This window comes from Pan troglodytes, chromosome 2 (genome assembly GCF_028858775.2).
Source record: "Pan troglodytes isolate AG18354 chromosome 2, NHGRI_mPanTro3-v2.0_pri, whole genome shotgun sequence".
Lineage (NCBI taxonomy): Eukaryota > Metazoa > Chordata > Mammalia > Primates > Hominidae > Pan > Pan troglodytes.
The window spans coordinates 200015240-200042747 of NC_086015.1; the positions used below are offsets into that span (position 1 = coordinate 200015240).

The 27508-nt window shown below is 43.4% G+C and overlaps 1 protein-coding gene across 10 annotated transcripts in view; it reads left to right on the top strand.

Moving 5' to 3' along the window:
• Window positions 1-4197: 4197 nt before the first annotated feature.
• Window positions 4198-27508, top strand: part of SENP5 (SUMO specific peptidase 5) — a 66848-nt gene continuing 43537 nt past the window's right edge. For 7 of the 10 annotated variants that reach the window (XR_010155424.1, XR_010155425.1, XM_526436.8 and 4 more), the window contains exons 1-2: window positions 4198-4435; window positions 21534-23077. Coding sequence is in view for 8 of the 10 variants with exons in the window: in XM_526436.8 (XP_526436.3) it covers window positions 21565-23077 (1513 nt within the window). In the remaining 2 variants the exon portion in view is untranslated. Of the gene's footprint in view, window positions 5091-21533; window positions 23078-27508 lie in introns of all 10 variants that reach the window. The other 3 variants (XM_054682457.2, XM_063806489.1, XM_063806490.1) reach the window with 3 other exon arrangements.

The window sequence follows — 27508 nt, forward strand, 5'->3', positions numbered from 1 at the left end:
CTACAAGGCTACAGTAACCAAAACAGCATGGTATTGGTTAAAAAAAAAAAAAAACCTATGGTCATCTGATCTTTGGCAAGGTTGATAATAAGCAAAGGGGAAAGAACACTGTATTCAATAAATTGTGCTAAGATAGTTGGCTAGCTATATGCAAAAGAATAAAACTGGAGCCCCACTTTTCACCGTATACTAAAATTAACTCAAAATAAATTGAGAATTTAAATGTAACCCTTCAAGCTATAAGAATCGTAGAAGAAATCCTGGGAAACACCATTCTGGACATTGGCTTTGGGAAATAATTTATGACTAAATCCTCAAAAGCAATTGCAACAAAACCAAAAATTGACAAATGGGACCTAATTAAAGCAAAGAACTTCTGCACAGCAAAAGAACGTACCAACAGAGTAAACAGACAACTTACAATGGGAGAAAATATTCATAATTTATGCATCCAACAAAGGTTCAATATCAGAATCTATAAGGAACTTAACTGAACAAACAAGAAACAAATATCCCCATTAAAAATGGGCAAATGGCTGGGAGAGGCGGCTCACACCTGTAATCCCAGCACTTTTGGAGCCCAAGGAGGGCAGATTACGAGGTTGGGAGTTCAAGACCAGCCTGTCCAACATGGTGAAACCCCAACTCTATTAAAAATACAAAAAGTAGCCAGGCGTGGTGGTGTGCGCCTGTAATCCCAGCTACTTGGGAGGCTTAGGCAGGAGAATTGCTTGAACCCAGGAGATAGAGGGTGCAGTGAGCCAAGATTGTGCCATTGCACTCCAGCTTGGGCAACAGAGTAAGACTCCATATAAATAAATAAATATATAAATAAATAAATAAAAATAAAATGGGCAAAACACATAAATAGGAACTTCTCAAAAGAAGACATATAAGTGGCCCACAAACATATAAAAAAATGCTCAACATCACTAATCATCAGAGAAAAGCAAATGAAAATCACAATTAGATACCATCTCACACCAGTCGGAATAGCTATTATTAAAAAGTCAAAAAATAACATGCTGGTGAGGCTGCAGAGAAACGGGAACACTTATACTCTGTTGGTGAAAATGTAAATTAGTTCAGTTACTGTGGAAAGCAGTTTGGAGATTTCTTTTTTTTTTTTTTTTCTTCAAGACAGAGTCTTGCTCTGTCACGCATGCTGGAGTGCAGTGGTGCGATCTCGGCTCACTGCAACTTCTGCCTCCCAGGGTCAGGCAATTCTCCTGCCTCAGCCTCCAGAGTAGCTGGGATTACGGGCACCCACCACCACACCCAGCTAATTTTTGTGTTTTTAGTAGAGACAGGGTTTCACCATGTTGGCCAGGCTGGTCTCAAACTCCTGACCTAAGGTGATCTGCTCCACTCGGCCTCCCAAAGTGCTGGGATTACAGACGTGATCCACTGTGCCCGGCCTGGAGATTTCTTAAATAACTTAAAACAGAACTACCATTTGATCCAGCAATCCCATTACTGGGTATACATCCAAAAGAAAATAAATTATCCTACCAGAAAAACACATGCATTTGTATGTTCATTGCAGCACTGTTCACAATAGCAATGACATGGAGTCAACCTCGGTGCCCATCAATGGTGGACTGGATAAAGAAAATGTACAAACACGCTATGGAATACTTCACAGCCATAAAAAGTATGAAGTCATGTATTTTGCTGAAATATGAATGTAGCTGGAGGCGGTTATCCTAAGTGAAATAATGCAGGAACAAAAATCCAAATGCTGCATGCTCTCAGTTATAAGTAGAAGCTAAATAATGAGTATTCGTGGATATAAGGATGGTAATAACAGGCCAGATGCAGTGGCTCACGCCTGTAATCCCAGCACTTTGGAAGGCTGAGACGGGTGGATCACGAGGTCAGGAGTTCGAGACCAGCCTGGCCAACATGGTGAAACTCTATCTCTTCTAAAAATACAAAAATTAGCTGGGTGTGGTGGCGGTCACCTGTAATACCAGCTACTTGGGAGGCTGAGGCAGGAGAATCACTTGAACCTGGGAGGCAGAGGTTGCAGTGAGCCGAGATTGCGCCATTGTACTCCAGCCTGGGCAACAAGGGCAAAGCTTGGCCTCAAAAAAAACAAACAACAACAACAACAAAAACAAAACCTGAAAATCTAATATTTAAAATTAAGGACTCAATGTATAGATTTAACAGCAGATTGGAGATTATAGAAGATAGACTCAGTAACCTGAAAAACAGAAAACCTTCAAACTGAAGAATTGAAAAAAAAATTGACATCACAAAGTGTAAAAGACACGGTGAACAAGATCAAATAATCTTACATATGGGCTGGGTGCCGTGGCTCATGCCTGTAATCCCAGCACTTTGGGAGGCTGAGGCGGGTGGATCACCGGAGGTCAGGAATTGAAGACCAGCCTGACCAACATGGTGAAACCCTATCTCTACTAAAAATACAAAAATTAGCCGGGCGTGGTGGTGGGCGCTTGTAATTCTAGCTACTCGGGAGGCTGAGGCAGGATAATCGCTTGAACCCGGGATGCAGAGGTTGCAGTGAGACGAGATCGCGCCACTGAACTCCAGCTTGAGCAAAAAGAGTGAAACTCTGACTCAATAATAATAATAATAATCTTACATATGTAATTGGTGTCTCAGAGAACAGGCATAGAGAATGCAGCAAAAACCATATCTGAAGAGATAATGATTGAGAATTTCTCAAAACTGATGAAAGACATCAACCCACAAATCAGAGAAACTCAATGATATCCAAGACAGATAAATACAAAGAAAACAAAGATAGGGCACAAAATAAATGGCTAAAAATCACTAACAGGCTGGGCGCGGTGGCTCACGCCTGTAATCCCAGCACTTTGGGAGGCTGAGGTGGGCGGATCACGAGATCAGGAGATGGAGATTATCCTGGCTAACACCGTGAAACCCGGTCTCTACTAAAGAAATACAAAAAAAATTAGCCAGGCATGGTGGTGGCAGGTGCCTGTAGTCCCAGCTACTCAGGAGGCTGAGGCAGGAGAATGGCGTGAACCCGGGAGGCAGAGCTTGCAGTGAGCCGAGATGGCGCCACTGCACTGCAGCCTGGGCGACAGAGCGACACTCCTCTAAAAAAAAAAAAAATCACTGACAAAGAGAAACTGTTAAAAAGTGAGAGGGCCTGGTGTGGTGGTTCACGCCTGTAATTCGAGCACTGTGGGAGGCCCAGGTGGGAGGATCACTTGAGCTCAGGGGTTCGAGACCAGCCTGGGCAACATAGGGAGATGTCATCGCTACAAAAATAATGATAATAATAGTAATAAAAAAATTAGCCGGGCGTGGTGCAGGAGCCTGTGGTCCCAGGTACCCTGGAAGATGAGGTGGGAGGATCGCTTGAGCCCAGGAGGCAGAGGTTACAGCGAGCCTAGGGTGTGCCACAGCACTCCGGCTTGGGCGAGACAGCAAGACCCTGTTTGGGGGAAAAAAAAAAAAGAAAAGAAAAAAGAAAAAAAAATCAACAGTAATTGCAGCCATTGCTTAGAACTAAGACTAAACAAAGCTTTTGTTTGGAAAGGAGTACTTTTTCATTAACATTGTTTAGAATTTTCTGACACATGATGATAATTAAAAGCAAACCATCCTGCAGTTGGCTTCGGTATTGTTTTTATCTTCTCCACCATCAATGCATATCCTCACTGCCTACACAGGCTCTCAGCAACGCACTGTTGGTTTTCCATCGCAGTCACCTCCACTTTATTCTTCCAGATCGAGTATGTTCAAAACCGAACTCATCTTCCGCCATAAATCTGCTATTATTATGTTTTTACCTGTCAGGACATTGGCTTATAATTTTGGAAAGCATTCACAGTTGGGGCGGGTAGGACACAGATAAAGAGGCCAATCACAATACCAGGGGTAAGATCAATGGGAAAACCAGAGAGCGGACGCCTGGGCCAGGCCTCACAACGTCCAGAGCTGGAATGGGTCTTTTGCCTTCGGCGCAGGGGTGACGGGATCAGCGGAGGGTAGGGGTGTACACTAGCTGCGGTCTGATTTAGCCCTTTTAGGTTAAAAGCTGGAGAAGGGGCTGAAGTCTCAAACGCGCTTAGCAGCTCCTGAACGCGGTTCCCATCCCAGCACGTTCTGAGGGAGGCCGGGGCTAAGGACGCGGTGACGGGCGGGGGCGGGGCGGCCCCGGGTCGGGAGGCGGGGCGGGAGCGCCGGAAGCGGGCGGTGCCAGGCCCAGCCCCGCAGGCGGAAGGGCGCGGAGGAGGTGACGCGATAGGCCAGCGCCGGCGTCGCGGCAGCCGCTTCAGAGGAAGCTCGGCGGCTGTGGCCGCGGCGAGCAGGCCGGACGCCTCGTCGCTGGCGGGGCTTCCCTTGGAGCTGACGAAGGCGGGGTCCGCGGTCCAGGCTGCTGCCGCGTCGGGGCCGGCGGCGGGGCAGCTGCCAGGAACGAGCGTAGCAGGTAAGCGGGGACGCGGGCAGCCGAGTGACGGCCTCAGCGATCGCCTGGCGGGGCTGGCTGGGGCCATTCCCGCGCCGGTGCGCCACCTCAGCGCCCGGTCCGGAGGCCTCGAGCCGCCCTCCCCCGCCCGAGCTGGAGGCCGCCGTCCGTCTCGGCCACAGCCTCCCTTTCCGGGGGAGGCGCGCGAGCTCGTCCCGAGGGGCCGCTGTCCTGCGCTCTCGCTCCAGCCGGGCTGTGCGTCGCAGGCACCGGGAAGCTGGCGCCCCCCAGCTCCTCCTGAAGCCGGGAAAGCTCTGGGAGGAGGAGCCGCTGTCACAGGCCTCCAGCTCCGGCCGCCTTGGAAGTCCGGGGTTTTTATTTGCTTAGACCGCTCTGCCTCCTTCCGGCCTTCGTTTCTTTCCTCGCGCTCCCCGGGACCCTTTTCCAGAGAGCCCGGTTGGGCATGAGCGCGGTGGGAGACGTCTTTTCCCTTCGGTCTGCTCTGAGCGGTATCAGCCTGCGCTCTACGCCCTGTGGCCACTCTGTCGGGGTGGAGGGATGCGGAGAGGATGTGGGAGTTTTGGACTTAGAGCCAGAATAGCCGAGGTGAAATCCTACCCTGCTGTCTGGTAGTGTTTTTCATCTCATGCTAGACATTTCGACCTTTTTACCGCAGGTAAAGTGGGACTTTCTTCTACCAATATAAATTATAATGTTTGGAGAATTAAATGAAGAAAGCAGACGTTAGTTATGAAATGTTTTGAGAATCTGGTTAAATTTAATTTAAGAATATCCAGGACACTTCATGATAGGTTCCTACTTCTGTTTTTTTTTTTTTTTTTTTTTTTTTTTGCATTTTGCCCGGAATAACTAAGCTTGGTATGGAAAAGGGTGCCCAGAGATGCCAGGCGCTCGTGTGGTCAGAGCCTAACTGCAGTCTCTGTTTTGGGTGGGCAGCATCAGGAAGAAACCAGACTCTCTCCTAGCCATCCACATGTCTCACACTTATTGATGGCATATTATTGGTATATGAGGGATGGCTTATATCAGTTTTGATCTTTACTCAAGATAGTTTTTTCTCAGTGCATCTTTTCTAGGAGAAAGGCTTGGTATGTAGAGGAGGGTGGTGGGGAGGGGGGCTTCATTTACACCTGGGCTCACAATTTTTTTTTGGGTGGGGGGACAGGGTCTCACTCTGACACCCAGGCTGGAGTGCAGTGGCGCGATCTTTTCAGCTCACTGCAACCTCCTCCCGGGTTCAAGCGATTCTCCTGCCTCAGCCTCCAGAGTAGCTGGGATTACAGGTGCCCGCCATCACGCCCGGCTAATTTTTGTATTTTTAGTAGACATGGGGTTTCACCATGTTGGCCAGGCTGGTCTCGACCTCCCGACCTCAAGTGATCTACCTGCTTCGGCCTCTCAAAAGTGCTGGGATCTGCTGGGCGCGGTGGTTGACGCCTGTAATCCCAGCACTTTGGGAGGCCGAGGCGGGCAGATCACCTGAGGTCGGGAGTTCGAAATCAGCCTGACCAACATGGTGAAACCCCATCTCTACTAAAAATACAAAATTAGCCAGGCCTGGTGGCGCATGCCTGTAATCCCAGCTACTCGGAAGGCTGAGGCAGGAGACTAGCTTGAACCCGGGAGGCGAGGTTGTGGTGAGCTGAGATAGTGCCATTACACTCCAGCCTGGGCAACAAGAGCAAAACTCCGTCTCAAAAAAAAAAAAAAAAAAAAAAAAAAGGTGCTGGGATTACAGGCGTGAGTCACTGCGCCTGGGCTATATTACTTTCTAAATCAGCCTTTTTTTTTTTTTTTTTGGTGGGCCATTATGTGAATCCTTCAAAAATCATAGAAAAATTGAAATTTAACAATATTTTGCTTTTATTCTAGCTTGTCATAAACCCAGTGCTCTATACACAGGCCTGCCTTTCTGACTCCTTCATCCTGGCATGCATGGCCATTTACTTTGTGTTATTAGCCAGCTTCCTATGGAGCTCAGTTTGAGAACGGGGTTCTGTGCTTCTCTAGTTGCCAAACATCTGATTGAAGTAGATCACCTTGGCATTTGCGATATTAAGCATGTCTTTGTGAATTTTTAGTTCCTTTTTCTTTTCTTGGTTAGATTGTACTCTGTCACTGATTTAAAGAATTTGGTAGACGCTCAGAAAGGGTCAACTGGTAAGGTGGTCACAGTGCTTTACATGTATTTTTCTTACCTATTATGGTGAAACACTTGTGACTTTTTTTGGGCTTGGGTAATATTTTCAAAATTAAGGTAAATAGGCCATCAGGCTGCGTTGAACTTTCTCTTTTAGGGAAATATATTCATTCTCCAGTTATTCTTTGGTAGCCTTCTCATTGCTTTAGCAATTCCTACTCTATTATTAGTAGAGCCGGAAATGGACCCTACATCACAGATTCTCCAAATATACTAAATTATTTTTTCTCTAAAATGATCATGTTTATAGCATGTTGATTTTCTTTTTTTTTTTTTGAGACAGAGTTTCACTCTTGTGCAGGCTGGAGGGCAACAGCTTGATCTCTGCTCACTGCAACTTCCGCCTCCCGGGTTCAAGTGATTGTCCTGTCTCAGCCTCCCAAGTAGCTGGGATTACAAGCGCCCACCACCACGCCTGGCTAATTTTTGTATTTTTAGTAGAGATGGGGTTTCACCATGTTGGCCAGGCTGGTCTTGAACTCCTGACCTCAAGTGATCTCTCCGTCTCAGCCTCCCAAAGCGCGGGGATTACAGGTGTGAGCCACTGTATCCAGTCAGCAGCATGTTGATTTTCTACAACCAGATGACAAAGGACATCCTAAAGTCAGTGATTTAAAAAGTCATGTTGGCTTGGCGCGGTGGCTCATGCCTGTAATCCCAGCACTTTGGGAGGCCACGGCGGGTGGATCACGAGTCAGGAGTTCGAGAACAGCCTGGCCAACATGATGAAACTCCGTCTCTACTGAAAATACAAAAAAATTAGCTGGGCATGGTGGCGGGCGCCTATAATCCCAGCTACTCGGGAGGCTGAGGCAGGAGAATCGTTTGAACCCATGAGGTGGAGGTTGCAGTGAGCCGAGGTTGCACCATTGCATTCCAGCTTTGGCAACAGGATGAGACTGTGTCTCAGAAAAAAAAACAACAAGTGATGGTAACACATAGGTTGTCTAATACATTCAGAGTCTAGAGAGACCTGGTATGTATCTGAGAAACCAAATAGCTGAATCTCTAAAATTTTATTTTTGTGTCTGGAATACCTTAATTCTGAAGTTTTAGTTGTTGTTGAATTTCAGATTCTGACAGGAGACAAGTAGAGGTACATGTGAAGGGTTAGTATGAACCCAGGCTTACAGTTTCAATCTAAACTGATACTGCAGAGTTAACATTGAAACAAAGCAGCTCTAGGGAGTTGTAACAACCTAGCAGAAATTGAAGGTTAGAAGTCACTTGCTGGCTCTTGAGGCAGTCTTCTGACTCTGAAACTACTTGAGACTAAAATTTTAAAGAATTTTTTAACTTAATTTTTTAAAGATATAATTTACGGCCTGGCGCAGTGGCTCATGCCTGTAATCCCAGCACTTAGGGAGGCCGAGGTGGGTGGATCACCTGAGGTCAGGAGTTTGAGACCAGCCTGGCCAACATAATGAGACCCCATCTCTACTAAAAATACAAAAATTAGCTGGGCATGGTGGCACACACTCGTACTCCTAGCTACTCAGGAGGCTGAGGCAGGAGAATCTCTTGAACCTGGGAGGTGGAGGTTGCAGTGAGTTGAGATCAGGTCACTGCACTCCAGCCTGGGTGACACAGTGAGACTCCATCTCAAAAAAAAAAAAATACAGTCAAATACATAGACCTTAAGGGTTTTTGTTTTTTAAAGCATATGTACACAAAATGGAAGACAGAAAAATAGCAAAACATTTTGGAAGCTGGAATGCAGATTGATTGAAGCAGTCTGCCCGCCTTGGCCTCCCAAAGTGCTGGGATTACAGGCGTGAGCCACCACACTTGGCCGATAAAACTTTTTCGTAGTGAAGCTTCAGTTAACCTGTACGGTGGCTGCGCTGTGAACTTTCACCCAAATATTGGGCTCCTTAAGGGGCTGTTTAGGCTTGGGGCTGTCCTAGCATCGGTGAGTATCTAGTAAGAGTGTAAACCTTACTTCCGTTTCCCTTGTGTGTGTGTTTTATCTTTGAAGGAATGTTGATATTTGGTCAGTATGAACATACAGCAGCATGGCTGGGAATACAGGGGCAGAAATGTAAAGGAAACGCATGTGAAGTTTGCTTTTAATTACTGGACCCTTGTATTCGAGAACCTTCAATGGCAGTATCTTGTCTTTGCTCCGGGGTCAGATTCCCTAAAGAAGAAGGGATCTCCTACTTGGAGAGTACAAATTGGGCTTCCAGCAGTCAGGCTGCTATACTTAGGGAAAGGCTGGAGGTCTTAGCATTCATTATGTAAACACTCATTCATGTTCATTTAACTCAACTATTTTCAGTAAGATGACCTCATTCTCAACTGGACCAGTTGAAAAGCTTTCCAGTCCAGGAATTCTTTGTTTTTACATAGGATTGTTTTAAGCTGCTACATGTGGTTAGTGGCTACCATATTGGATAGCGGAGCTGCACTATCCAGTGTGGTAGCCACTAGCCACATGTAGCAGCCTAAATCTAAATAATTAAAATTAAAGGTTTAGTTCCTCACTTGCACTAGACATGTTTCAAGTGCTCAATGGCCACATTTGCCCAGAGGCTACTGTATTGGGCAGAGCAGATATAGAATATTTCTGTCATTGCAGAAATTTTATTGGGCTGTGCTGTTCTAGTCTAGAGAAGAAGACTCCAGGTGTCTGCAAGGATGGGTAGGGGACAGTTGGCTGGTTTTGTGGCACGTGGGAGGATATTTAAATCATTTGACCAATCCTTTTATTTTTAGCGTCATATTCATATTCACATCCCTCTGTAGAACAATTCCTGACCTGTTTTGAGGTATTGTTCTTTAGATTGCTTTCCTCCCTGCAAGCTTGAGATTTAACTTTTTTTTTTTTTTTGGAGACGGAATCTCGCTCTGTTGCCCAGGCTGGAGTGCAGTGGCATGAACTTGGCTCACTGCAACCTCCACCTCCCAGGTTCAAGCAATTCTCCTGCCTCAGCCTCCCAAGTAGCTAAGATTACAGGCGCACGCCACCATGCCCGGCTAATGTTTGTATTTTAGTAGAGACGGGGTTTCTCCATGTTGGTCAGGCTGGTCTTGAACTCCTGACCTCAGGTGATTCGCCTGCCTCGGCCTCCCAAAGTGCTGGGATTACAGGCGTGAGCCACCGCGCCCGGCCCCGGCCGAGACTTAACTTCTTTAGATCTTTAAGTCAATCCACATTCCAACTTTCAAAATGTTTTTGCTGTTGTTCGGTCTTCCATTTTGTGTACATATGCTTTAAAAAAACAGAAGCCCTTCAGGTTTATGTATTTCACTGTAGGTAAATTATATCTTTAAAAAATTAAGTTAAAAAATTCTTGGCGGCCGGGCGTGGTGGCTCACGCCTGTAATCCCAGCACTTTGGGAGTCCGAGGCGGGTGGATCACGAGGTCAGGAGATCAAGACCATCCTGGCTAACACGGTGAAACCCCATCTCTACTCAAAATACAAAAAATTAGCCAGGCGTGGTGGCGGGCGCCTGAAGTCCCAGCTACTCGGGAGGCTGAGGCTGGAGAACCTTGAACCTGGGAGGCGGAGCTTGCAGTAAGTTGAGATGTGCCACTGCACTATAGCCTGGGTGACATAGTGAGACTCCGTCTCAAAAAAAAAAAAAACAAAAAACAAAAAACATAATTTAATTTTAATTAGTTATTTAGGGATGGGTCTTGCTGTGTTGCCCAGGTTGGTCTCAAACTCTTGACCTCAAAGGATCCTTCTGCCTCAGCCTCTTGAGTAGCTGGGATTACAGACATGCACCATGGTGCCTGGCTGGTTTTTTCTTTTAAAAAATTAATTTATTGGCTCACACCTGTAATCTTAGGTACTCAGAAGGCTAAGTCAGGAGGATTACTTGATTGAGCCTGGGAGTTTGGGGCTTCAGTGAGCCATGGCTGACAGAATGAGACTTTTTTTTTGAAAAAAAAAAAAAAAAAGATAAAGGACAAGTTTTTTATTCTTAATGAAGTTTTAAGAGGGAATGATGGTAAAATGTGTCTGCTTAATCTGCAGTCTTTATCCAGAAGTAAAGTACTTCATCAGTATTTAAACATGTATAAGAATCTCCACTAAAAAAATGTTTCAGCTTTACCCAGGCTTCTTGAACAATTTTTATATATCGCCTTTTTTATTCCACCTTGGTTTTTGTCCTTTCCATTGTACTAAAATTTCTCCTGCAAATGTCAAGAGAATTCAGTGAACACTTTTAATCCTTATCTTGCTCGACTTCTCAACAACCTTTGACTGACCATTTCCCTCTTTTTAGAAACCTGTTCTAGCTTTGCTGATACCACCTTTACCTGATTTTTGACCTTATCTCCCTGGTCATTTTTTTTCACTTTCCTTTGCTTAGTCTTCTTTCTTTATCTCACTCTTAAATCCTGGAGTTCCAGCACACCTGTAATCCCAGCACTTTGGGAGGCTGAGTTGGGTGGATCACCTGAGGTCAGAGGTCGAGACCAGCCTGACCAACATGGAGAAAGCCCGTCTCTACTAAAAATACAAAATTGGCTGGGCGTGGTGGCGCATGCCTGTAATCCCAGCTACTTGGGAGCCTGAGGCAGGAGAATTGCTTGAACCCGGGAGGCGGAGGTTGCAGTGAGCTGAGATCGTGCCACTGCGCTCCAGCCTGGGCAACAAGAGCAAAACTCTCCAGCCTGGGCAACAAGAGTGGGAAAAAAAAAAAAAAAATTCCTAGAGTTCCTTGGGATATTGCCCTAGGGTACATTCTCTCATTCTCTTCTACCTTTTACAAATTCTTTCTAGGTGATCTTATCATTTTCTATAGCTTTGGTTACTCTAAGCTGAAAACTGGAATTCACATGATGTCCTCTTTTCAGAATTCTTGAACTGTATATCCAGCTGTATATATCCACTTGGACTTCTAATGGTCATCTCAAATTGAACATGTGAAAGACTAAAGGCATAGTCAGTATAACCTTCCCCTAATCGATCTCCGTCTGTGTTTCGTATCAGTGATACCACTATCTACCTAGTAGCCGATACTGGAACGTTTACCCCCAACAGATAGGCTTTTGACAAATGACAAGTCCTGTCATTTCTGTGTCCTGAAGATTTGATTCACTTTGCTACATCCTCCCAGTTTTTCTCTTAATCCAAGAAGCTGTCCCGCTGTATCTGCATTGATTTACCTGTAACAGATTCCTAATGGGTTTCTTCTGCTGTGGCCTTCTCCTTGCCATTCTGCACATTGCAGGTAGAATGATTTTTTTCAAGAATATGAATCAGATCTTTGTCTTTCAGTGGCTTCACACCAACCTTATGTTAAGTGTCAGCATCATGAATTTAGCTCTTCTGTTCCTCATCTACCCCTTCGGTGCCTCTAAGTGTTACTGAAGTTCTTTCCATTCCTTGAAATACTGAATTCCCTCTCTTTCCTAGGAACTCTTGCTCATCATTTGTCTCAGCTGAAAAATAATTTCTTCAGAGAAAAAATAATTTCTTCAGAGAGGTGTTTCCTGACCCTTTTGCCAGATATTTCCATTGTACCCTGAATTTGACTTTTTTTAATTTTTATTTATTTTTATTTTTTTGAGACAGGGTCTTGCTCTGTCACCCAAACTAGAGTGCAGTGGTGTGATCATAGCTCAGTGAAACTTTGACCTCCCATGCCCAAGCGATCCTTCCACCTCACCCTCCTGAGTAGATGGGAACACAGGCATGTACCACCACTTTTGGCTATTGTTTTTGGAGACAGGATCTCCCTGTGTTGCCCAGGCAGGTGATCTTGAAATCCTGGGCTCAAGCGATACTCCACCTCTGCCTCCCAAAGTGCTGGGATTACAGGCATAAGCCACCATGCCTGGCCGATATTGGCAGTATACCATAGTAAGCGTTTATTTGAATTACATTGTTTATTTCATATTAAGAAGTTTGTTTATATAGAAGTGATTTTTCCACTGATAAAGTAAAACATGATATTCTAAACCAGAGGTTCCTAAACTTTCTCTGTTTACACCCTCCTTAATATATTTTTTACATGTCCCTAAGCTTAACAGTTTGATTTATTAAATAATTAGGTTCAAACAGCTTAAGAAGTATTTATGGGCCAGGCGCTGTGGCTCACGCCTGTAATTCCAGCAGGCGGATCACGAGGTCAAGAGATCAAGACCATCCTTGCTAACACAGTGAAACCCCTTCTCTACTAAAAATACAAAAAAAATTAGCCGGGCCTGGTGGCGGGCGTCTATAGTCCCAGCTAGGCTGAGGCAGGAGAATGGCGTGAACCCGGGAGGCGGAGCTTGCAGTGAGCCGAGATTGCGCCACTGCACTCCAGCCTGGGCGACAGAGCGAGATTCTGTCTCAAAAAAAAAAGAAAAGAAAAAAGTATTTATGTTCTTGCAACCTAATTGACATCTAAGAAATACACAAATTGAAAGACAAAGTCAGAGAGATGTGATGGCTCATGTCTGTAATCTCAGCTCTTTCGGTGGGCAGATCACTTGAGTCCAGGAGTTTAAGACCAGTCTGGGCAACATAGACCTTATTTCTACAAAAAAAAAAAAAAATTGCCAGGCGTGGTGGTGTGCGTCTCCTGTAGTCCCAGCTACTCAGGAGGCTGAGGGAGGATTGCTGGAGCCTGGAAAGTTGGGGCGAGCTCTGATTGCACCAGTGCACTCCAGCCTGGGTGACAGAGTGAGACACACTCAAAAAAATAAGAAAGAGAAAGACAAAATTACATTTTAATTTCATTCTTAAATAACCACAGTTATTTACCGTATATACTTGTTGAGCACTACAAAACCCAAACCGTGGAATCATATTGGACTCTGCCACCCACATTGCTTTTTACTTTTTAATTAAAACAAATTTGCTTTTGGCTGGGCGTGGAGGCTCATGCCTATAATCCCAGCACTTTGGGAGGTTGGGGTGGGAAGATCGTTTGAGGCCAGGAGTTCAAGACCAGTCTGGGCAACATAGTGAGACCCCATCTCACTACCTTATTTTATTTTTTTTTAATTTTTAATTTTAAATATTTATTTAGAGATGGAGTCTCACTGTGTCACCCACGCTGGAGTGCAGTGGCATGATCTTGGCTCACTGCAGCCTCCACCTCCCTGGTTGAAGCGATTCTTCTGCCTCAGGCTCCTGAGAAGCTGGCCATTACTGGTGCCCACCACCACACATGGCTAATTTTTGTATTTTTAGTAAGAGACAGGGTTTCACCACGTTGGCCAGGCTGGTCTGGAACTCCTGACCTCAGGTGATCTGCCCTGCTCGACCTTCAAAAGTGCTGTGCTTACAGGTGTGCGCCACCATGCCTGGCCACTATCTCGCTATTTTAAAAAATAAATAACATTTGTTTACATCTTTGTTTTCTCCACTCATTTTTTGTTCTAGATTGATATTTGCACAGTATTTTTTTTTTAAATCACAGCAACCAACAGATACTCAGCTTTGCAAAGATTATGATATCATCAAAAGGAACATAGTGTGATCTATTTTGAAGCTGAACTGTCTTGAACTAGTAGTTTATAAGGTGTTTGACAAGTATAGAAGATTACTTTTTCCCCGTAATTTAGAATTTCCTGTTGTGCTCTTGTGAGTTCTCTACAGAATCCCAGGTTGCCTTGGGAACTGTGATCCTAAACTTTTGATAGTTTGGTGTATATGCTTTTAGACATTTTTCTCCAAACATTCAAGCATATGCATATATTTTTCCTTTTAACAAAAGTGGGCTGGTACATATTGGTCAGCAACTTCATTTTTTCCATTCAGCAGTGTATCATGGTAAAGGTGGTGGATTGAATATATACATTTAATTTTATGCCAGCCTGAAAATTTCATTAAAACAATGGAGGACTTAAAAACCCTCTAGATAACAAAGAAGAGGAACAATGAGAATAACAACAATATCGTGAAAGCTGGAAAGCAGAAAAGACTAATGGCAACTAATTCACCAACTTGAGAAAGCTGTATCCTAAACCAACAGTGGAGAGAGCCTTCAAATAGTCATGTTATGTTACCAAACCCTTTAAAAGTCTCAAGATTAGCTGTGTCGTGTACTGTGGAGGTGGAGGTGGGACAGAAAATATGAGGAGTTGTTTGAAAGTCTGTTTCAGAAAAGTTTCCACTCCTGACCTCCCTTTCTTCTCCCCGTAGACATGAATAGGGTAACTAGAGACTTACTATCTGGAGTAGAAAACGATTATTATCTGGACTGAGGGATACCATGCATAGTTAAGGATAAGGTACTGTGCCTTATAGTGGAAATCTATATGCTGAAGGTAGAAACCTAGCTTTTTTTCCTGACTTAGTTCTCAGAATCTTGCCCTTTCTGCTGTTTCCCATTCACCAAAAGCAGCCTCTTTCAAGTCTTTGAGGTATTGTTTTGGTATAAACAACATGTCTTTAAATTACCTTTTTATTTTTATTTTTTTATGAGATGGAGTCTTCCTGTCACCCAGGCCAGAGTACGGTGGCATGATCTCCGCTCACTGCAATCTCCGTCTCTCGGGTTCAAGTGACTCTCCTGCCTCAGCCTCCCGAGTAGCTGAGATTACAGGCGCCTGCCACCATGTCTGGCTAATTTTTGTATTTTTAGTAGAGACAGGGTTTCACCACGTTGGCCAGGCTGGTCTCGAACTCCTGACCTCAAATGATCCGCCCGCCTCGGCCTCCCAAAGTGCTGGTAGTACAGGCATGAGCCACCATGCCTGGCCTAAATTACCTTTTTATAATGTAACTTTTGATTACTTAGTTTCTGCTTTATCTGTTGACTTGAAGATGAAGATTGTTCTTTTTTACATCTGTTCCCCACGTCTGTGTACTTGCATACTTCTTATCTTCCCTCCAAGATACCACTGTATCTTCCCACTATAGGGATACTATAAGGGGCAGTGTTACCATTCCAGGTGAGATAATTCTTCATTGTTGTGTTTATTGCATGATACTTAGCATCCTTGGACCCCAGCGGTAAATGTCAATACCAACCTGAATGTATTACAGCAACCAAGAATTTCCCACACATTTCCAAATGTTAGGTTGAGGTGGTATGGAGTATCTGGTTGAGAAGCATTGGGTTAGATCAGTGTTTAGCTTATTACTATTATGTAAATGGTAGTCATAGTTAAGCCATGTAGTATACCAAGGTTTACAACCACTGTTTTCCCTTTCTTGTACATTTTTCTGTTGTCCCTGAAAGTAATTGTCTTTATCTTTTGTTTAGTGTTCTCTGTACCTACTACTAACTGCAAACTCTCTTCTGGTTGTCTGTTTCTCCTTTATTTGCATTCATACACTTTAGAAATTCTATCAGGATCACATTCTTGGAGCCTTTTGACTGACTTTTGACCACTCCCTTCTGGATTGGTGGCTCTCCAGGCTTGAGGCACATTGTGATTCTGCATCTATTTTTACTGTTATCTTTAGTATTCTTTTTGCCTGACTCTTGTTTTTGGATCTCATTTCCTGCATCCTGTGTCTTCTTGACTTACTCCCTTATTTGCCAGACTACCTTCTCCTGTGACTCTCTGAGAAGGATGCATGGGAGGTAAATATTTTGATAACTTACATCTCTGTAAACCTTTTTTGTTGTTATGTTAGTTTCAGTCTGTCATTTTGTGGTACTTTCTGGGAGATTGCTCAAAATTTTAAATGTTTTAATGTTTTACTTTTAACTTCGAAATAACTTCAAATTTACCGAAAAAAATTGCAAAATATTACAGTTTTTCTATATGCTTCACCTAGCTTTGCTCCGAAGTTTTGTTTCAGTTTTTTTTGTTTGTTTGAAGACATGGTCTCGCTCTGTTGCCCAGGCTGGAGTGCAGTGGCGTGATCTCGGCTCACTGCAACTTCTGCCTCCTGAGTTCAAGTGATTCTCCTGCCTCAGCCTCCCGAGTAGCTGGGATTTCAGGTTCATGCCACCGTGCCTGGCTAATTTTTGTATTTTTGGTAGAGACAGGGTTTCTCTATGTTGGCCAGGCTGGTCTTAAACTCCTGACCTTAGTTGATCCACCCACCTCAGCCTCCCAAAGTGCTGGGATCACAGGCATGAGCCACTGTGCCCAACCTTGCTTCAGTATTTTTAAGGAGACAGAGTCTTGCTATGTTGCCCAGGCTGATCTTGAACTCTTGGGCTCAAACAATCCTTCTGTCTCCGCCTCCCACGTAGGTGGGTCGACAGGTGTGCACCACTGTACCTGGCCTCTCCAATGTTATAGAACTACAGCACATTGTCAAGGCCAGGCAATTAACGTTGAGAGAATACTGCTAACTGATCTGCACACCTTATTCCAATTTTGTCAGTTGTCACATGACTTTTCTTTTTCTGAACTGAGACTCAATCCAGGATTATACCTTGTTTAATTGTCGTCTCCTTAATCTCAGTCTTTCATTCTAGGACAGTCTGTCTTTCAGGACTTTGATTGGCGTGATTGAAGAGTATTAGCCAGTTATTCTTTTTTTTTTTTTTTTTTTTGAGATGGAGTTTTGCTCTTGTACCCCAGGCTGGAGTGCAATGGCGTGATTTCGGCTCACTGCCACCTGCGCCTCCTGGGTTCAAGCAATTCTCCTGCCTCAGCTTCCCGAGTAGCTGGATGACAGGTATGTGCCACCGTGCCCGGCTAATATTTGTATTTTTAGTAGAGACAGGGTTTCACTGTGTTGGCCAGACTGGTCTCGAACTCGTGACCTCAGGTGATCTGCCCACCTCGGCCTCCCAAAGTGTTGGGATTACAGGCGTGAGCCACCGCACCTGGCCCTTTTCCTTTTTTAATTTTTTTTGAGATAGGACATCACTCTGTTGCCCAGGCTAGAGTGCCTTGGTGCAGTCTCAGCTCACTGCAACCACAAACTCCTGGGCTCAGTTGATCCTCCCACCTCAGCCTTCTGAGTAGCTGGGACCACAGGCACATGCCACCACACTTGGCTAATTTTTATATTTTTTTGTAGAGATGGGGTTTCATCATGTTGCCCAGAGTGGTCTCAAACTCCTGGGCTCAAACAGTCCACCCATCTCAGCCTCCCAAAGTGTGAGATTGTAGGCTGAGCCACAGTTCCCTGCTGGTTGTTTTTAATATTTTGCTATTATAAACAATGCTGCAATGAATAGCCTTGTACATGTGTATATTTGTATTATTGTAGGCATGTCTTCAGGTAAATTCCTTAAAGTGGGGTTGCTGGATTAAAAGGTAAATACTTTTGTAGTTATTAAATGTTACCAGATTACCCTCCAAAAAGATTGGATCAATTTGTAGTCCTCCTAACAAAGTGTGGAAAGGCCCTTCTTCCCCACCAAGAGAATGTGTTATAATTTTTGCCAATTGTCTTATAAATGAATTTGGACATCTTTCTTAAGCTTAAGGAACATTTAAAAAGCTTTATTTGTAAATTGTCTCCTTATGTATTTTTCCTATTTTCCATTAGGCTTTTTTTCAGTTATCCCTTAATTTAAGAGGTCTATATATTAGGGATATTAGGCCTTTATGATACATGTTGCAAATATTTTTTTCTAATTTATCAGTTGTCTTTTCATTTTGTTCATTTATTATTATTTTTAACTTCCAAGCTTTCTGTTGAGTTTTTAATTTCTGCTATTATTTTTAATTTTCAAGACCCCTTTCTTGTTTTTGGCCATTCCTTTAGAAAAAGAATAACACCCTGTTCTTTTTTTTCAGTGGATATAATATTTGCTTTTGCTTCTTTGAGATAGTATTAGGTTTTTTTTTTTTTTTTTTTTGAGACAGTCTTGGTCTGTCACCCAGGCTGGAGTGCAGTGGCTCAATTTTGGCTCACTGCAGCCTTCAGAACTCCCAGGTTCAAGCAATTCTCGTGTCTCAGCCTCCCGAGTAGCTGGGATTACAAGCACGTGCCACCACACCTGGCTAATTTTTTTGTATTTTTAGTAGGGTTGGGGTTTTACCTTGTTGGCCAGGTTGGTCTCGAACTCCTGACCTCAAGTGATCCGCCTGTCTTGGCCTCCCAAAGTGCTGGGATTATAGGTGTGAGCCACCACACTCAGCCCCCTCTTTTTTTTTAATTGTGGTAAAATATACATAACATAAAATTTACTATTTTAACCATTTTTAGGTGTACAGTTCATTGGCATTAAAGTACATTCGCATTGCTGTGCAACCATCACCACCATTCATCTCCAGAACCTTTTTATCTTCCCAAACTGAAATTCTGTACCCATTAAGCAATAACTCCCTTTTCTCCCCCTCCCCGTTGGTTTATAAAAGTTGACTTTATATAGTTTTTGCTTTTATCTGTTTGTTTTGGTCTGTTTTTATCCCTAGACATCTGGTGATTCTTGGTCATCCTCTATTTTTTATTTTATTTTTTTGAGACAGAGTCTTGCTCTGTCACCCAGGCTAGACTGCAGTGGTGCGATCTCAGTTCACCACAACCTCTGCCTCCCAGGTTCAGGCGATTCCTGTGCCTCAGCCTCCCAAGTAGCTGGGATTACAGGCGTGCACCACCATGCCCAGCTAATTTTTGTATTTTTAATAGAGATGGGGTTTTGCCATGTTGGCCAGGCTGGTCTCAAACTCCTGACCTCAAGTGCTCTGCCCACCTTGGCCTCCCAACGTATTGGGATTACAGGCGTGAGCCACCATGCCCATCCCGTCTAGTTGTTTTTAATAATGACCACTAAGAAACTGCTTGGGAACTCTTAACACATGGTGGGACGTGTCAACTTTGGGGTACACTGTGGGCCATTTTGTGGGGTAATATCTGTATCTTCATGGATTTTTTTTTTTTTGGTGGACTAGTTATAGTCTCCAGAAAAGAATCTTCAGTCTGCTTGTATGGGTGAGACAGACTGCTAGCATTCTGGGAGATGAGTGGCAAAGTATGTTTGGAGTCTCATATGCAGTATATAATTCCATCTTCAAACTATGCCTGGAGTCCCTGTGTCTGCAGACTTTCCATTTTACTCTTTTTTACATTTTACATTTTACTATTTTATCTAAAGGATAAACTTCCAATCTTGGGTAGGGGAGGGTCACTTACCTGCCACGTGGAGTTAAGTAGGGATCTGGAGTCTCACTGCTTCTTAAACTTTAGGCCACCCTATTGAGTAATTGTTCAGACTTGTTTTGTTGCGACATCCCCAAATATCACTATCTGTTGGTTTTTTCTCCGTGAATGATCTGTTTTTCCCCAGGGACTAGTCGCCTTCTTGTGGGTATAGAGCTTCTTGCCAGTCTTATGGAAGCTGAGTGGGGAAGGGCCTGGAGGGGAATTCACGGTGTAAACTCATTTATCCTCCTGGTATACCCCTGTGCTCAGCTGTACATGATATACTGGACTATCCTGGGTCATCCTCCACAGAAATTGAAACTTTCATTATCTGCCACGGTAGGAGATGGTATCTAGGAGTTTCACTGCTTCTTATTCAGACTTTGAGCCAGTGTTTCCTTTTCAGCACCACCCATACTCCTGACTTTCATAGGTATATGTTGCCTCTGCTTCTGAGCCTTTCTGCTTTCTGAGGTCCTGTAGCTGCTGCTTTTTTTTTTGGAGACGGAGCTTCACTCTTGATTCCCAGGCTGGAGTGCAGTGGCGCAATCTTGGCTCACTGCAACCTCCACCTCCCAGGTTCAAGCAATTCTTCTGCCTCAGCCTCCCAAGTAGCTGAGATTACAGGCACTCATCATCATGCCTGGCTAATTATTTTTGTATTTTTAGTAGAGACCGGGTTTCACCATGTTGGCCAGGCTGGTCTCGAACTCCTGACCTCAGGTAATCCATCTGCCTCGGCTTCCCAAAGTGCTGGGATTACAGGCATGGGCCACCACGCCTGGCCCTGTGTTCTCATTTGTAAAATGAAGGACGGGGAAGGGAGAGGAGACCAAATACCACTTAAGACTGATTCCATATTGACTTAATTATAGTTTGCTCATAGCAAAATAATTAGTTTCATACAGCAGATTTTTAAAAGAGCAGGTACTTCTGTTCTGTATAGTCATGCACCAGTAGATATTTAGTAAATACCTGTGATGTCAGCATCTCAAGAGGGAGGCCACGCTCCTCTGTTACCAGTCAAAGACTCTGGGTAGCCTTGCAAGGACAGGACTTTATCAAATGCTCTCACCCAGTGATGGTGCTGGATCTCAAGTGAATATAAGAAAAAAGAACCAACACAAGCATACACACATATACTGCAGGAACACACTCTAGAAGTAGATGGAAATGAATGACAGTCAAAACCAAACAATAACTTCCCCTCAGGATTTAATAAGATCTAATATTAGCGAAGGCTCTTTAGTCTAGAAAGAAAGGCACCAGTCACTGCAGGTAGAGTGGAAGAAAGACTATGAATCAGAAGCCAATATTCTAATTTCAGCTTGACAACAATTTACTCAGAAGTGCTGTATTAGCTTTCTGTGTATAAGTTTTCTCTGGGGAAAAAAATGGAGGACTGAACACATGTTTACCTCAGTTCCCTCTCCAAATCACACTGAGGTTACAGAAATCAGTTTTTTTTTTTTTTTTTGAGATGGAGTTTCGCTGTTGTCACCCAGGCTGGAGTGCAGTGGCGCGATTTTGGCTCAGTGCAACCTCCACCTCCCAGGTTCAAGCAATTCTCCTGCTTCAGCCTCCCCAGGAGCTGGTGTCAGGTGTGAGGATTACAAGCAATCCTTCCACCTTGGCTTCCCAGAGTGCTGGGATTGCAGGTGTGAGCCACTGCGCCTGGTCGAAAATGATTCTTAAGTTTATTTTTCTCAGAGGCAGGTGTACAGCAAATGGCTTTTTGTTAGACTACTCATGTCCTCCCTCCTCTCCAGTTTTCATTGTGATGAAAACCTTGGTCGGATAAGATTTCATTGTGTCTAATAGTCTAAATTGAAGTATATGTACTCTTTTTTTTTCTCAATTTTCTACCTTAGTTACTGTGAATATGTCTTCATGACCTTATTTTTAGATAGAAATATAACTTACTTCTCTTCTTTACAGCTGCATCCAGATCTCATTATGCATCAGAAAAATGAAAAAACAGAGGAAAATTCTATGGAGGAAAGGAATCCACTTAGCCTTTTCTGAGAAATGGAATACTGGGTTTGGAGGCTTTAAGAAGTTTTATTTTCACCAACACTTGTGCATTCTGAAAGCTAAGCTGGGAAGGCCAGTTACTTGGAATAGACAGTTGAGACATTTCCAGGGTAGAAAGAAAGCTCTTCAAATCCGGAAAACGTGGATCAAGGATGAACCCCTTTGTGCTAAGACCAAGTTCAATGTGGCTACTCAAAATGTTAGTACTTTGTCCTCTAAAGTGAAAAGAAAGGACGCTAAACACTTCATTTCCTCCTCAAAGACTCTCCTGAGACTCCAAGCAGAGAAGCTGTTGTCATCAGCAAAGAATTCTGACCATGAATACTGCAGAGAGACAAATCTCTTGAAGGCAGTTACTGACTTTCCATCAAATAGTGCTTTAGGTCAGGCCAATGGTCACAGACCTAGGACAGACCCACAACCTTCTGACTTTCCCATGAAGTTCAATGGGGAGAGCCAAAGTCCAGGTGAGAGTGGCACGATTGTGGTCACCTTGAATAACCATAAGAGAAAGGGCTTTTGTTACGGCTGCTGCCAAGGGCCGGAGCACCACAGGAATGGGGGACCCTTGATTCCAAAAAAGTTCCAACTTAACCAACATAGAAGAATAAAATTATCTCCTCTTATGATGTATGAGAAATTATCCATGATTAGATTTCGGTACAGGATTCTCAGATCCCAGCACTTCAGAACCAAAAGCAAGGTTTGCAAGCTAAGAAAAGCCCAGCGAAGCTGGGTACAGAAAGTCACTGGGGACCATCAAGAGACCCGTAGGGAGAACGGTGAGGGTGGCAGTTGCAGCCCATTTCCTTCCCCAGAACCTAAAGACCCTTCTTGTCGGCATCAGCCGTACTTTCCAGATATGGACAGCAGTGCTGTGGTGAAGGGGACGAACTCTCATGTGCCTGATTGCCACACTAAAGGAAGCTCTTTCTTGGGCAAGGAGCTTAGTTTAGACGAAGCATTCCCTGACCAACAGAATGGCAGTGCCACAAACGCCTGGGACCAGTCATCCTGTTCTTCTCCTAAGTGGGAGTGTACAGAGCTGATTCATGACATCCCCTTACCAGAACATCGTTCTAATACCATGTTCATTTCAGAAACTGAAAGAGAAATTATGACTCTGGGTCAGGAGAATCAGACAAGTTCTGTCAATGATGACAGAGTAAAACTGTCAGTGTCTGGAGCAGATACATCTGTGAGTAGCGTAGATGGGCCTGTGTCCCAAAAGGCTGTTCAAAATGAGAACTCATACCAGATGGAGGAGGATGGATCTCTCAAGCAGAGCATTCTTAGTTCTGAGTTGCTGGACCACCCTTACTGTAAAAGTCCACTGGAGGCTCCCTTGGTGTGCAGTGGACTCAAACTAGAAAATCAAGTAGGAGGTGGAAAGAACAGTCAGAAAGCCTCTCCAGTGGATGATGAACAGCTGTCAGTCTGTCTTTCTGGTATGCACTTTTCCTTTATTCTCCCTCAAACTCCAAGCTCACATTTGCTGTGCATGATCCTTGCTAATAAGAGTCCTGTTTTTTTCTCCCACTCATGAATATTTCTTTAAACCAGTTAGTCTGCTTGAAGCCTTTTATATTGCTGCATTATGTAGATGTTCCATCATTTAATCCTCGTAGACACTTGCATTGATTCCATTTTTTCATAAGCTAATAGTGCGATGAAATTATGTCTTTACATTTATACATTTGTTTCTGTAAGCTAAATTCTCATTATTAGAATTGATGGTGAAGGAATATTCACACTTAAAATTTTAAGATAATTAAGTTACCCTCCAAAAAATTGAACCAGTTTACATTTGTTAAGCTTTGCCAGTCTTACAGATCACAGAGTTTTGTTTTAATTTGCATTTTTGAGTTTTAAGTTTGAACATCTGTTTCTGTGTTTATTGGCCACTTTTTTGTATGTGCATGGTTTTCCTTTGCCTATTTTTCTTTTTTTTGAGATGGAGTCTTACTCTGTCGCCAGGCTGGAGTGCAATGGTGAGATCTTGGCTCACCACAACCTCCGCCTCCTGGGTTCAAGTGATTCTCCTGTCTCAACCCCCCGAGTAGTTGGGATTACAGGCGCCCGCCACCATGCCTGGCTAATTTTTGTGTTTTTAGTAGAGATGGGGTTTCACCATGTTGGCCAGGCTGGTCTCGACCTCCTGACCTCACGTGATCTACCCACCTTGGCCTCCCAAAATGCTGGGATTACAGGCGTGAGACACCGTGCCCTGCCCCTTTGCCTATTTTTCAACTGGATTGTTTCTGTTTTATTTTTTTTTAATATAGGAGATGCTCAATGTACCAGGCACTGTGCTAGTTCCTAAGAATGTAGCAATGAACAGAATATATGACCTTCAGGGAACTTGGTGTCATTCTAGTCATAAAAATGTTTAATTGCTGATTATAAATGTCATAAGAATGGTCCCTCACGAAAGGTAAAAGCCTTCAGTACCCCAAAATTGTTTGATATTTTTGCTTAATAGGAGTTTTCAGTTCTTACATAGTAAAACTTATCTGTCTTTTTTTATTTTTTATTTTTTGGAGATGGAGTCTTGCTCTGTCACCCAGGCTGGAGTGCAGTGACGCAATCTCGGCTCACTGCAACCTCTGCTTCCCGGTTCAAGCAGTTCTCCTGCCTCAGCCTCCCAAGTAGCTGAGACTACAGGCACACGCTGCCATGCCCGGCTAATTTTTTGTATTTTAGTAGAGACAGTGGTTCACCATGTTGCCCAGGCTGGTCTCGAACTCCTGAGCTCAGGCAATCTGCCCGCCTCGGCCAGTCTGCCTAAAGTGCTAGGATTACAGGCATGAGCCACTGCGCCCGGCCTAAAACTTACCTATCTTTGACTTTGAGGCTTCTAGTTTTTACGTCATGCTTTAAGAAGCCTTCTCTTGTCAAAAATCTATCCCATAAGGTAAACTGGTGTAAACATTTCTTTGGAAGACAATATGATAGTATAAATTATGGCCCATTCAGGCAATAGTTTGCTAGCAGCTGTTTAAGAATATAGATCTATATTTTGATACTGAAAGACGTCTATATAAAGTGAAAACAGGCCAGGTGCTGTGGCTCACGCCTGTAATCCCAACACTTTGGGAGGCTGAGGTGGGCGGATCACCTGAGGTCAGGAGTTCAAGACGAGGCTGGTCAACATGGTGAAACCCCATCTCTACTAAAGATACAAAAATCAGCCAGGTGTTGTGGTGCGTGTCTGTGATCCCACCTACTTAGGAGGCTGAGGCAGGGAGAATCGCTTGAACCTGGGAGGCGGAGGTTGCAGTGAGCTTAGGTTATGCCACCGTGCTCCAGCCTGGGTGACAGAGCGAGTCTCTGTCTCACCACAAAAAAAAAAGAAAAAAAGTGAAAACAGTAAGTTGCAAAATGGTATGAAACCATTTTGTTAAAAGATATATATGACATATGTAGGATGAGTGTGTGTATATATGTGTGCATATGCATTTGTATAGGACATCTGGACAGATATTATTACCATTGGCTTTGGGGAGCTAGTTAAGAGGTTTATTTCTTGGTAGTTGAAACAGTTCTGAGCACTTTCTCTTTCCAACCATTAAGTATAATAAATTCTTCTGGCTGGGCACGGTGGCTCATGCCTGTTATCCCAGCACTTTGGGAGGCTGAGGCGGGTGGATCATGAGGTCAGGAGATCGAGACCATCCTGGTTAACATGGTGAAACCCCGTCCCTACTAAAAATTTAAAAAATTAGCCGGGCGTGGTGGCAGGTGCCTGTAGTCCCCGCTAGAATGGTGTGAATGGGGGAGGCAGAGCTTGCATTGAGCTGAGATCGCGCCACTGCACTGCAGCCTGGGCGACAGAGCAAGACTCTGTCTCAAAAAAAATAAAAATAAATAAATTAATAAATAAATTCTTCCTCATAGAAAGACACAAAGTACAGAGTCCTAGCAAATTAAAAAAAAAAACACCAAAAAAACTCTTGTCTATACTGTCCTAGAGTAAAGCCAGATTTCCCTACTGAGGTTAGCAAACGCATGATACTTACACCTGAAAAAAATTAGCATTTACCCACAAATGCCAATTAACCTTTATAGATGTAACACTTTCAAATACAATTGATAAATTGAATATGCACATAGTAAAACCTTTAGCATGACCTGAGGAAGTAGGAATTCTTACAGAATTCATGTTTAGTGACAATATAATTCACTATTTTAATAGGCCAAAGGGGAAAAAAATGGTATCTCAGCAAGTGCTGAAAAACCTGTTAGTAAGATTGTTTCCTTTTGTGTTTAAATCTCTTAGAAAACTAGTAATAAAGGAAGCTTCCTTGAATTACTAAAGAATATCAATCAGAAGCCAATAGCAGTTTCAGGTTTAAGAGAATGAAGTAAGCTCATGGACTCTCTTCTTCCTCCTACCAAATCCATAGAAATTATGAAAAAATATTAAAAACACATGTGTCTTCATACTCACAAACAAGGAGGAGACAGTTTTGGTAGATCAGAAACAGAATCAGCTCCCACTGGGCAAAAAGTAGAGGAGGTCCAGGCGGGCAGAAGGAAGATTAGTACAGGGAAGTGGTGTGATACTGAGTGCTCGTATTTCTGGAGATGGTGGAAGTGGAGAGGAAAGGGGACACCCATGGTAAAGACTGAGTAGTTGGGGAATCTCTCCCTGCCTGTGCCACATGTCAGCAAAGAACAAATCTGTTATCAAGCCAAAATTCTAAGGACAAGAGACAGGATACTCACCCACACACGTACACCTTGTAACACTTGGCAAGAGTGAGGAACATCCATTTTCAGAACAGCTGCTGGGGTTCTTAGTGTCCTTATTCCCACTGAAAATAGTTCAAGGCAGAGCAGCAGCTACTGCCCATCATAGCCCTTTGCCCTCAATTCTCAGCAAGTTACCTAAGTAGAGATAAACTAACAGTCTATCACCATCCTCTGAGAAAAGCCAACACAATGAAATAGACAAATTCAGCAAATAACAGAACTAAACCTCAGTATTGATTAATGGGGCAGTGAGTACAATAGATAATCCTTTAACGGACTTCTACAACATGAGCCACTATTGAGTTCTGTGGTGTGCTGAATGCTGGCTTGTCTCTAATATGACTGCACATTATGCTTCTTTCAGTGGATTTACATGTTTAAGAGTCAGTTATACTTAGGGGAGATTTACTTGTTGCAGTTTCATAATTTTATTCAGTATTACATAAAATGATGAAATATGAGTGTAAGAAGAAAGCTCCTCCCTTGAAAACCAAGGTGAATGCTTTGTAATGACAGTAGCGGGTTGCTGCAAAAAAAATTAATACTGATACGCTTATGCAAGACAACTGTAAAAGATTTGAGGGAGTGTATGAAAGTCTAGAACTCTGTACTGAGATTACTTTGCAAGTTCTTTAAGTTCTTGCTTCACTTTAAAGTTCTAACCTCTATGTCATGAGTATGCCAGGAGATAATGGAAGGGAAACTGAAGAAATTAGGGATGTTTTCTAGAACTGAAAAGAAAGGTCTGAGTCTAAAGTTGAAAGGCTTTGTAAGTGCCAATCAGGATTAAAACACACAAATACATACACAAACTCACACTAAATTTAGTGTAGTAAAATTATAGCACATCCAAGAGAAATAACTTGGATGGTTACTTCTTTTGGAGGGAAAAGGGATAGATTCCTGTGCCACAGAACATTCCAGATGGATTAAAAGTTTGGCTAATTAAAACCAAATACACAGAAATGTGTACACGAATGCTTGTAACAGCATTGTTCATAATAGCCAGAAAGTGAAAACAACCTAAATGTTCAACAACTGATGAATGGATAAATAAAATTTGGTATATCTATACAATGGAATATTATTCTATAAAAGGAATAAACACCGATATATACTTAAAT